Raw genomic sequence first — 13,015 nt, 5'->3', positions numbered from 1 at the left:
AAATATCTATTGCTTGGTAACCACGTTTAAATTTCGACCAACACTGAATCTTTAAGAGGAAAAAAAGAAAGAGAAGGATGAAGAGAGATACAGACAGCAAGAAAAAGAATTGTGTTTTCATGACTTAAACCTGCAGCAGATGTCATACTTGGTCATCAGTATCATGAGTCAATCTCTTGCCCCCAGACCTCCAACACTTAAAACTCATTACAGCTTAGGACTTTGTGGGGAATGGGAGCAGGAAGGGCGGGGGCGGGGGGGGGGCGGGAATGGGGATAGAAGAACAGTACATTCTTCCTTCTCTAGCAGATGAGCATTTTTAAGAGATTTTTCCCCCCAAGCCCCAGAAAGAGTATCAAAACTAAACACATCAGTTTGAGGTTTGAAATAGATCATATCACTAATACTGAAATGTAAATGCATGCTTTTTCTTTATCAGTGAGAGAGGTATGTTCACCTATTTAACACTCACCCTGGAAAATTCAATATTTGGATATAAATATGATGGTGTACCACTGGTGGCCATTGTTACTAACTGCTGTGCCTTCTGGCCAAATACACAGCTACTCCTTTGATCACTTACCTGGGAGGCGAGAGAGTGTGATGACAAAGAACTCTAGTTCTGAGATCAGTCAGACTGGATTCAAACCCTACTTCTATTTACTGGCTACGAGTCCTTGGGCAAGTTATCTAATCCTCTGTCAGTTTCATTTGCAAACTTGGGTAATAAGAATATTATACACTTCATAGGCTCTTGTGAGGATTAAACACTTTGTATATGAACAGTGTCTAGGACAGAACCTGGCACATCAGAAGCCCTCAGTAAATGCTGACTCACCATTCTCTCCAATGTCTTACCTTTTCTCTCTGAACTGCCTTCATTTTTTGGATTTCGGCTTCTTCAGCTTCCCTCTTGATTCTTATATATTCTTCTCTTTTCAGCTAAATTGTATTGAGATTACAGAAGAAAAAAGCAGTTACTATTTTTCAGTCTGAACCAATGGAACAAAAAATTATGATGAAAGGAGGAGCTTCAAGATGGCAGGAGACTAAGACGTGGAGATCACCTTCCTCCCCACAAATACATCAGAAATACATCTACATGTGGAACAACTCCTACAGAACACCTACTGAACGCTGGCAGGAGACCTCAGACCTCCCAAAAGGCAAGAAACTCCCCACGTACCTGGGTAGGGCAAAAGAAAAAAGAAAAAACAGAAACAAAAGAATAGGGACGAGACCTGCACCAGTGGGAGGGAGCTGTGAAAGAGGAAAGGTTTCCACACACTAGGAAGCCCCTTCGCGGGCGGAGACTGTGGGTGGCCGAGGGGGGAAGCTTCGGAGCCACGGAGGAGAGCGCAGCCACAGGGGTGCGGAGGGCAAAGCGGAGAGATTCCTGCATAGAGGATCAGTGCCGACCAGTACTCACCAGCCTGAGAGGCTTGTCTGCTCACCCACCGGGGCAGGCGGGGGCTGGGAGCTGAGACTCGGGCTTCAGTCGGATCTCGGATCGCAGGGAGAGGACTGGGGTTGGCTGCGTGAACACAGCCTGAAGGGGTTAGCGCACCACAGCTAGCCGGGAGGGAGTGTAGGGAAAAGTCTGGAGCTGCCAAAGAGGCAAGAGACTTTTTCTTGCCTCTTTGTTTCCTGGTGCGCGAGGAGAGGGGATTAAGAGCGCTGCTTAAAGGAGCTCCAGAGATGGGCGCGAGCCGTGGCTATCAGCGCGGACCCCGGACACGGGCATGAGACGCTAAGGCTGCTGCTGCAGCCACCAAGAATCCTGTGTGCGAGCACAGGTCACTATCCACACCGCCCCTCCCGGGAGCCTGTGCAGCCCGCCACTGCCAGGGTCCCGTGATCCAGGGACAACTTCCCCGGGAAAACACACGGCGCGCCTCAGGCTGGTGCAACGTCACGCCGGCCTCTGCCGCCGCAGGCTCGCCTCGCATCCGTACCCTCCCGCCCCCTACACTGAGTAAGCCAGAGCCCCCGAAGCAGCTGCTCCTTTAACCCCGTCCTGTCTGAGCGCAGAACAGATGCCCTCAGGCGACCTACATGCAGAGGCGGGTCCAAATCCAAAGCTGAACCCCAGGAGCTGTGCGAACAAAGAAGAGAAAGGGGAATCTCTACCAGCAGCCTCAGAAGCAGCGGATTAAATCTCCACAATCAACTTGATGTACCCTGCATCTGTGGAATACCTAAATAGACAACGAATCATTCCAAATTGAGGAGGTGGACTTTGGGAGCAACGATATACTTTTTTTTTTTCCCTTTTTCTCTTTTTGTGAGTGTGTATGTATTTGCTTCTGTGTGTGATTTTGTACAGCTTTGCTTTTACCATTTGTCCTAGGGTTCAGTCTCTCCATCTTTTTTTTTTTTTTTATAGTATAGTTTTTAGCACTTGTTATCATTGGTGGATTTGTGTTTTGGTTTGGTTGCTCTCTTCTTTCTTTTTATTACTTTAAAAAATATATTTTTTAACTATTATTTTTGTTTTACTTTAATAACTTTTTAATTTTATTTTATTTTATCTTCTTTCTTTCTTTCTTTTTCTCCCTTTTATTCTGAGCTGTGTGGATGACAGGCTCTTGGTGCTCCAGCCAGGCATCAGGGCTGTGCCTCTGAGGTGAGAGAGCCAACTTCAGGACATTGGTCCACAAGAGACCTCCCAGCTCCACATAATATCAAATGACAAAAATCTCCCAGAGATCTCCATCTCAACGCCAAGACCCAGCTTCACTCAATGACCAGCAAGCTACAGTGCTGGACACCCTATGCCAAACAACTAGCAAGACAGGAACACAACCCCACCCATTAGCAGGGAGGCTGCCTAAAATCATAATAAGGTTACAGACACCCCAAAACACACCACCAGACGTGGTCCTTCCCACCAGAAAGACAAGATCCAGGCTCATCCACCAGAACACAGGCACTAGTCCCCTCCACCAGGAAGCCTACACAACCCACTGAACCAACCTTAGCCACTGGGGGCAGACACCAAAAACAAAGGGAACTACAAACCTGCAGCCTGTGTAAAGGAGACCCCAAACACAGTAAGTTAAGCAAAATGAGAAGAAAGGGAAACACACAGCAGACGAAGGAGCAAGGTAAAAACCCATCAGACCAAACAAATGAAGAGGAAATAGGCGGTCTACCTGAAACAGAATTCAGAATAATGATAGTAAAGATAATCCAAAATCTTGGAAATAGAATGGAGAAAATATAAGAAATGTTTAACAAGGACCTAGAAGAACTAAAAAGCAAACAAACAGTGATGAACAACACAGTAAATGAAATTAAAATTCTCTAGAAGGGATCAATAGCAGAATAACTGAGGCAGAAAAACGGATAAGTGACCTGGAAGATAAAATAGTGGAAATAACTACTGCAGAGCAGAATAAAGAAAAAAGAATGAAAAGAATTGAGGACAGTCTCAGAGGCCTCTGGGACAACATTAAACGCACCAACATTCGAATTATAGGGGTTCCAGAAGAAGAAGAGAAAAAGAAAGGGACTGAGAAAATATTTGAAGAGATTATAGTTGAAAACTTCCCTAATATGGGAAAATTAATAGTTAATCAAGTCCAGGAAGCACAGAGACTCCCATACAGGGTAAATCCAAGGAGAAACACACCAAGACACATATTAATCAAACTATCAAAAATTAAATACAAAGAAAAAATATTAAAAGCAGCAAGGGAAAAACAACAAATAACATACAAGGGAATCCCCATAAGGTTAACAGCTGATCTTTCAGCAGAAACTCTGCAAGCCAGAAGGGAGTGGCAGGACATATTTAAAGTGATGAAGGGGGAAAACCTACAACCAAGATTACTCTACCCAGCAAGGATCTCATTCAGATTTGACAGAGAAATTAAAACCTTTACAGACAAGCAAAAGCTAAGAGAATTCAGCACCACCAAACCAACTTTACAACAAATGCTAAAGGAACTTCTCTAGGCAGGAAACACAAGAGAAGGAAAAGACCTACAATAACAAACCCAAAACAATTAAGAAAATGGGAATACATATTGATAACGACCTTAAATGTAAATGGATTAAATGCTTGAACCAAAAGACATAGACTGGCTGAATGGATACAAAAACAAGACCCGTATATATGTTGTCTACAAGAGACCCACTTGAGACCTAGGGACACATAAGACTGAAAGTGAGGGGATGGAAAAAGATATTCCATGCAAATGGAAATCAAAAGAAAGCTGGAAAAGCAATTCTCATATCAGACACTATATACTTTAAAACAACGACTATTACAAGAGACAAAGAAGGACACTACATAATGATCAAGGGATCAATCCAAGAAGAAGATATAACAATTGTAAATATTTATGCACCCAACATAGGAGCGCCTCAATACATAAGGCAAATACTAAGAGCCATAAAAGGGGAAATCAACAGTAACACAATCATAGTAGGGGACTTTAACACCCCGCTTTCACCAATGGACAGATCATCCAAAATGAAAATAAATAAGGAAACACAAGCTTTAAATGATACATTAAACAAGATGGACTTAATTGATATTTATAGGACATTCCATCCAAAAAACAACAGAATACACTTTCTTCTCAAGTGCTCATGGAAGATTCTGCAGGATAGATCATATCTTAGGTCACAAATCAAGCCTTGGTAAATTTAAGAAAATTGAAATCGTATCAAGTATCTTTTCCAACCACAACGCTATGTGACAGATATCAATTACAGGAAAAAATCTGTAAAAAATACAAACACATGGAAGCTAAACAATACACTACTTAATAACCAAGAGATCACTGAAGAAATCAAAGAGGAAATCAAAAAATACCTAGAAACAAATGACAATGAAAACACGATGACCCAAAACCTATGGGATGCAGCAAAAGCAGTTCTAAGAGGGAAGTTTATAGCAATACAGTCCTACCTCAAGAAACAAGAAACATTTCAAATGAACAACCTAATCTTACACCTAAAGCAATTAGAGAAGAACAAAAAAACCCCAAAGTTAGCAGAAGGAAAGAACATAAAAATCATATCAGAAATAAATGAAAAAAAATGAAGGCAACAGTAGCAACGATCAATTGAACCAAAAGCTGGTTCTTTGAGAAGATAAACAAAATTGATAAACCATTAGCCAGACTCATCAAGAAAAAAAGGGAGAAGGCTCAAATCAACAAAATTAGTAATGAAAAAGGAGAAGTAACAACTGACACTCCAGAAATACAAAGGGTCATGAGAGATTACAACAAACAACTATATGCCAATAAAATGGACAATCTGGAAGAAATGGACAAATTCTAAGAAAAGCACAGCCTTCTGAGACAGAACCAGGAAGAAACAGAAAATATAAACAGACCAATCACAAGCACTGAAATTGAGACCGTGATTAAAAATCTTCCAACAAACTAAAGCCCAGGACTAAATGGCTTCACAGGCAAATTCTGTCCAACATTTAGAGAAGAGCTAAAACCTATCCTTCTCAAACTCTTACAAAATATAGCAGAGGGAGGAACTCTCCCAAACTCATTCTACAAGACCACCATCACCCTGATACCAAAACCAGACAAAGATGTCACAAAGAAAGAAAACTACAGGCCAATATCACTGATGAACATAGATGCAAAAATCCTCAACAAAATACTAGCAAACAGACTCCAACAGCACATTAAAAGGATCATACACCATGATCAAATGGGGTTTATTCCAGGAATGCAAGGATTCTTCAATATACGCAAGTCAATCAATGTGATACACCATATTAACAAACTGAGGAGAAAAACCATATGATTATCTCAATAGATACAGAGAAAGCTTTTGACAAAATTCAACACCCATTTATGATAAAAACCCTCCAAAAAGAAGGTATAGAGGGAACTTACCTCAACATAATAAAGGCCATATATGACAAACCCACAGCCAACATCGTTCTCAATCATGAAGAACTGAAACCATTTCCTCTAAGATCAGGAACAAGACAAGGTTGCCCACTCTCACCACTATTATTCAACATAGTTTTGGAAGTTTTAACCACAGCAATCAGAGAAGAAAAAGGAAAAAAAGGAATCCAAATGGGAAAAGAAGAAGTAAAGCTGTCACTGTTTGCAGATGACATGATACTATACATAGAGAATCCTAAAGATGCTACCAGAAAACTCCTAGAGCTAATCAATGAATTTGGTAAAGTAGCAGGATACAAAATTAATGCACAGAAATCTCTTGTATTCCTATACACTGATGATGAAAAATCTGAAAGTGAAATTAAGAAAACACTCCCATTTACCATTGCAATGAAAAGAATAAAATATCTAGGAATAAACCTACCTAAGGAGACAAAAGACCTGTATGCAGAAAACTATACAACACTGATGAAAGAAATTAAAGATGATACAAATAGATGGAGAGATATACCATGTTCTTGGAATGGAAGAATCAACACTGTGAAAATGACTCTACTACCCAAAGCAATCTACAGATTCAATGCAATCCCTATCAAACTACCACTGGCATTTTTCACAGACCTAGAACAAAAAATTTCACAATTTGTATGGAAACACAAAAGACCCCGAATAGCCAAAGCAATCTTGAGAAGGAAAAACGGAGCTGGAGGAATCAGGCTCCCAGTCTTCAGCCTATACTACAAAGCTACAGTAATCAAGACAGTATGGTACTGGCACAAAAACAGAAATATAGATCAATGGAACAGGAGAGAAAGCCCAGAGATAAACCCATGCACATATGGTCACCTTATCCTTGATAAAGGAGGCAATAATATACAATGGAGAAAAGACAGCCTCTTCAATAAGTGGTGCTGGGAAAACTGGACAGCTATAAGTAAAAGAATGAAATTAGAACACTCCCTAACACCATACACAAAAATAAACTCAAAATGGATTAAATGGATTAAATGTAAAGCCAGACACTATCAAACTCTTAGAGGAAAACATAGGCAGAACACTCTATGACCTAAATGACAGCAAGATCCTTTTTGACCCACCTCCTGAGAAATGGAAATGAAAACAAACAAATGGGACCTAATGAAACTTAAAAGCTTTTGCATAGCAAAGGAAATCATAAACAAGACGAAAAGACAACCCTCAGAATGGGAGAAAATATTTGCAAACGAAGCAACTGACAAAGGATTAATCTCCAAAATTTACAAGCAGCTCATGCAGCTCAATATCAAAAAAATAAACAACCCAATCCAAAAATGGGCAGAAGACCTAAATAGACTTTTCTCCAAAGATGATATACAGATTGCCAACAAACATATGAAAGAATGCTCAACATCATTAATCATTAGAGAAATGCAAATCAAAACTACAATGAGATATCATCTCACACCAGTCAGAATCGCCATCATCAAAAAATCTACAAACAATAGATGCTGGAGAGGGTGTGGAGAAAAGGGAACCCTCTTGCACTGTTGGTGGGAATGTAAATTGATACAGCCACTATGGAGAACAGTATGGAGGTTCCTTAAAAAACTAAAAATAGAACTACCATACGACCCAGGAATCCCACTACTGGGCATATACCCTGAGAAAACCGTATTTCTAAAAGAGTCATGTACCACAATATTCATTGCAGCTCTATTTACAATAGCCAGGACATGGAAGCAACCTAAGCGTCCATCGACAGATGAATGGATAAAGAAGATGTGGCACATATATACAATGGAATATTACTCAGCCATAAAAAGAAATGAGATTGAGTTATTTGTAGTGAGGTGGATGGACCTAGAGTCTGTCATACAGAGTGAAGTAAGTCAGAAAGAGAAAAACAAATACCGTATGCTAACACATATATATGGAATCTAAAAAAGAAAAAAAAAAAGGTCATGAAGAACCTAGGGGCAAGACAGAAATAAAGACGCAGACCTACTGGAGAATAGACTTGAGGATACGGGGAGGGGGAAGGGTAAGCTGTGACAAAGTGAGAGAGTGGCATGGACATATATACACTACCAAATGTAAAATAGATAGCTAGTGGGAAGCAGCCACATAGCACAGGGAGATCAGCTTGGTGCTTTGTGACCACCTATAGGGTGGGATAGGGAGGGTGGGAGGCAGGGAGAGGCAAGAGGGAAGAGATATGGGAACATATGTATATGTATAACTGATTCACTTTGTTATAAAGCAGAAAGTAACACACCATTTTAAAGCAGTTATACTCCAATAAAGATGTTAAAAAAAAATTATGATGAAAGGCAAATTACAGTATTTTTTGTGCTATAGCGTGCCATGATTATAGGTTGGTTCTTCGAGCTACTTAGATCACAGAGGATGGTCAGGCCACATCTGCTGCCCATGAAATTTCTTTGTGTTTCTTCCTTGGTCTCTGTCTTTCTGTCTCCTCTGTCCCCAACCCACCTCCACCAGGTTGGAGAGAAGAAAGGGCAGGTAATTTTTCCTGATTATAAAACTCAGAGTTCACTTTAAAAAAAAAAAAATTTGCTGGAGTCTTAAAAATTTTTTTAGTACTTTCAGGACTGGAATGGAGTAAACAAATCCATGTTCTTGGAACTCGAATATTCAAAACATAGTAGAGACTTAAACTAGGGGGGAAAAAACCCCTTTACCAAAGGTCTCACTGACTGATAGACAGCTTGGGTGAGAATTTGCAGTATTTATCCCTTCACTTCTCACATCCTGATTTCTTTGATTTTTGAGACTTTCTTTTGCAGTTTGTTCGAAGGTTTTATGCTTTTGGTAAAGTTACTGTGTTATTTCATGGTTACTTTGAAAGTGCTGGTACTCTAATTTCCTGCCAAATTTAAGCTAAAAGAGATGGATTCTGACCTTTTTCTGGTATTTAGATTGTATCAGTTGAAGTTGTTGTCTCTGCCTGACTTCAACCTCTGACTGGTTTCCACCTAAGTAAACAAAAAAGTCATGAAGGTGAAACATGAATGTTAAGCTGAATTGTCAGCCATCAAAGACTAATTAAATACATGATAAGTCTACACCATGAGTTTCTTCAACATTTTCATACCCCTGGAAATAAGGACATAACTGAAACCAAGTCCCCCTAAAACCAAGTTCCTCTGCCGAGTTTATGATTGACCTCTCTATCCAAAACGTTACTCCCTTTCTTGTCCAACACCTGTTCTCAAGATTAAGGAATATTAAAGAAAAGGGGGAACTGTAACTGAGCAAGACCCTATGGGTTCTTCCCGGGACAGACCCCTCCCCTGTATCCTCTGCTTTAGCTCCTCCCTGAAGTACCTACAGAATAGTATCTGATGCACATTTCCTGAGTTATTTTACAGATGCTAAAACCCCCACCAAATGGAAGATGCAAGCACGTGATGACCATGAGCACACAGCCCCCAAGCCTCCTGGAGCCTAAGGATTGATAACGTTAACCCCTGTGACACAGCCAGCCCTGTTACCTCACCATCAACCAATCAGAATTGTGCACAAGCTGATCACTCCCCTCCCTCACCTGGCCTTTAAAAATGCTTTCCTGAGACCCGTCGGGGAGTTCAGGTGTTTTGCGCACTAGCTGTCCCCAGCTCCTTGGCTGATGATGCCTTACTGAACTGCGCTTCCCTTCACCACAACCCAGTGTCAGTAGCTTGGCTTTACTGCGCATTGAGCAGGCCCAAATTTGGTTCGGTAACATAACCAGTTTTTTAAATAAGACATTAAACAACAGTAATTGCATAAAAGAGAAAGAGCTGGACAGAAAGATAAGGCCATATTCCCCCAAGAAGAGGACAATGCTACTAAGGTTTTTCAATCATGTAGGTATTCAAATTTTTCTTTAGACTGAAATCACACCTGAAGGTCCATGCTAAATAATAAGAAATAGTGCTCTGGAAATTCCAGAACACTCTTTCTGCTAGAGTATGACCATTCCTTAACCTAATAAAGATGATGATCAGTGATGCTTCCAATGTTTTTCTTCTTCTGACTCTATTGCCCTGTATTCAAGTAGCAAAAGCTCAGGAAAGCCTCAGAGGTCTTGCCATGAGACGAGTATACAGTCTTTATAACCCAGTTTTTAAAAGTACAATGGGAATATTCTAATTAAAATTGATTGTCAATCCATACTATTTATTGTTCTTTTCTTTAGGTATTCAAGAGAAAAATATGGATGTTAGGTCATTCGTCTGCTCTCTCTTAAACCTATAATAACTGGGGGCCAGAAATCCTTGCAGTTTGACAATCATCTAAGAATTACTGTTTAGGGATTTCTCAGTGTTCATGCAAGCTTGGCATGCATATTTTAAAGATTCCTTTGAAATAATTCTCCGGTGATTTGGTCACTAAAAGTGTCAGTTCTCTGAAAGATTCACTTGCACAGAAGATGCAGTAAAACAATTTGCATTCATCATAGTTGTTATAATTGAACAGATAAAGACACCACAGAGACTTCTGAGTCCCAAAAGCTCTATAATACCTGTTTGGTCTTGACCCTAAGGAAAGAAACAGTGAGGGCTATTGAGGCTTTTATCTAATGTTACAGCCACTTTCAGTATCTCCTAGAACCATTCCAATATTTTACGGGGTAGAGGAATAGAAGAGGAGTTGAGAATTTAAAAATGGAGAAAGTTGGACATTCCTGGCAGTCCAGTGGTTAAGACCCCATGCTTCCATTGCAGGGGGCGTGGATTCAATCCCTCGTCAGGGAACTAAGATCCCACATGCCGCATGGCGTGGCCAAAAAATTAAAAAATTAAATTAAAAAATAAAAATGGAGAAAGATGTATAAGCATTTGCAGGTGTTCTTTAAAACTCATCTCAAAGTTTAAAACATTCTAGAATTCTTTTCTACTCGCTACCCTCTTCCCCCTTGACCATTCCTAGGTACGCCATATAGCAGAACTCCTGCTCTTTTTTTGCTTAAGGCCCCAAGACAGTAGGCACCGACAACTCCAAATCCCCAAGGCAAGTGTTTGGCTCCCTAGGCAGGATCTGCAAGGGAGTAACTGAAAACCAGTTTGGGGAACCTTAATTGGCAACTACCTTCAGTCTATAAAAGAGGTTAGCTAGGTCAAAGGAAGGTAGACATCAGAGAGAAGATGTCTTTGTGAATTTCATCTTCTCTGTGTATGTGTTTGGGGAAGGAGGAATCTTCACATCAATGTGAGTAAGAGAGGTTTAATGAAAATCACTTGAAGGGCTCAATCTGTGTCCCCAAGAGACTGAGGGACCTAGTGGACCCATGCTTAGGAAGGTCAGAGCCAAAAGGCACATGGCTGCTCTCATGTGGCTACTCAGACTGGTCATAAAGAAGAGATGGCTGAAGGGCAAATGGCCTGTATTCCCAGAGTTTGTGGGAAGGATACACAAGTGTTTCCTGCACTCCCAATCTGGTTGTCATGAAAGAGAATGCCAATCTAAAGTCATCTTAAAGGGACTTGCCCGGGATTTCCCTGGCAGTCCAGTGGTTAAGACTCTGCACTTCCACTGCAGGGGGCACGGGTTCGATCCCTGGTTGGGGAGCTAAGATCCTGTATGCCGCACGGCATGGCCAAAAAAATAAAAAAGGGCCTTGCCCATGTGGGCCACCCAGAGGTACAATGGAGCTCTACAAAGATAGTCCAGCTACCAAGAGCCAGTGGCGAAGCCAAGCACTGCCAGCAGGAAGAAGTATCATATTTATCAAGGAAATCCAGGTGAGAGATGGCTGGCAGGCAAGGAGGGACTCTGAAGAACTCCAAGAACCCCAGGGGTGAGATGCACAGTAAACACACACCAAAACTTGAAGAAACTGGGATCGGTGCACTATAGACCCTAACCTCTCCTTCTCCCTTTGACCCATGAGGGGTCAGAATCTGGGAACAGTAGAGTCAATAGTGAAAAATTCAGCCACACCCCATTTCCTTTGCCAACTTTCTATCCAAAATAGACCTGGGCTGGAGCAGGGAAGAAGCTTTAATCTCTGTCAGTAACAGAGTTTTGACCAGTATTTAGGACTAAACTTAATTACTGAAATGACACTGTTTTTATGCCTAGAATTAGCTGGACAACTTTATTATTTGAGAAATACCAAAAAGATCTAATTTCATCCAAAGAACGTAAGAAAAAGTAGACCCACATAGCTGGTGTGAGGGGGCCAGTTAGGAAGGACAAAGCTGTCTCCAGGTTGCACCCCTCAAATGCAGCTTATTCAGCAAAATGGTGACACGAGATTAACCCCTTTCATGAAATACAGTGGGATGATGATGATAATACTATTACTTGCACCCATTAAGTGATTACCAAATTAGGTTATTTTTACCCACATCTTGGAAAAAATACTTCTTGACAACTACTATGAGGGACTTCCCTGGCAGGCCAGTGGTTAAGACTCTGCACTTCCACTGCAGGGGGCGTGGGTTCGATCCCTGGTAGGGAAACTAAGATCCCGCATGCCACACGGTGCAGCCAAAAAAATAAATAAATAGATAAAACCACTGTGAGAGTAAGTGGCCTCTGACTCGTAACACATTTGTGTGAACTAAATCTGTGGGAACTGTGTGTCCAGCCCTTTAAGCTCTCAGCTGCTTCTGGAAGAGAAAAGAGAAGATGTGAATGATTCCCATTAGAGGGCTTCCCTGTTGAATGATTCAAACACCAGGCAAAGGCAGCACAGACAATTCATCACACTGCCACGTGCTCCAGAGGCCCAAAAGTCTCTATTTGCGAATGAAAACACAGGCGATGTTCTCTTTATACCCACCCTGTGTCCCCAGCCCACTCACATCTTAGTGTTGGAATTGACTCTCCATTCATTCTTTTTCCCATAACCAGTTAACTGCCATGATTAATATGCTTGTGATAGCACTAATCAGGATGGGAGTAAAAGCTATGACAGGGCATATGCAGCGCCCAAGTAAGATTTCTTCAGAGCTGATCAACTAAGAGGCTCTAAATTATTTGGCAATTAAGCCATCCTTTTATTCCCACATAACTGTGGCATCATCCATTTGCTACTTGCAGAAAATCAGAAACAACAGTATACCTGCATACTTTTGACTTTAAGTGCATGTTTTGACATTAAATGCATTCCATTTCAAGCAGCACGATGG

At 41.0% G+C, this 13,015-nt stretch overlaps 1 protein-coding gene across 9 annotated transcripts in view; it reads right to left on the bottom strand.

Annotated features, from left to right (window-relative positions):
- Nucleotides 1–13,015, bottom strand: part of EPSTI1 (epithelial stromal interaction 1) — a 105,949-nt gene that overhangs the window by 73,906 nt on the left and 19,028 nt on the right. For all 9 annotated transcript variants that reach the window (XM_059902515.1, XM_059902516.1, XM_059902511.1 and 6 more), the window contains 2 exons: nucleotides 8,796–8,869; nucleotides 859–942 (listed from right to left, as the gene is read on the bottom strand). In XM_059902515.1, the coding sequence (XP_059758498.1) occupies nucleotides 859–942; nucleotides 8,796–8,869 (158 nt within the window). The remainder of the gene's footprint in view (nucleotides 1–858; nucleotides 943–8,795; nucleotides 8,870–13,015) is intronic.

Source organism: Balaenoptera ricei, chromosome 18 (genome assembly GCF_028023285.1).
Source record: "Balaenoptera ricei isolate mBalRic1 chromosome 18, mBalRic1.hap2, whole genome shotgun sequence".
Taxonomy (NCBI): domain Eukaryota; kingdom Metazoa; phylum Chordata; class Mammalia; order Artiodactyla; family Balaenopteridae; genus Balaenoptera; species Balaenoptera ricei.
This window is presented reverse-complemented; position numbering and strand designations above follow the sequence as displayed.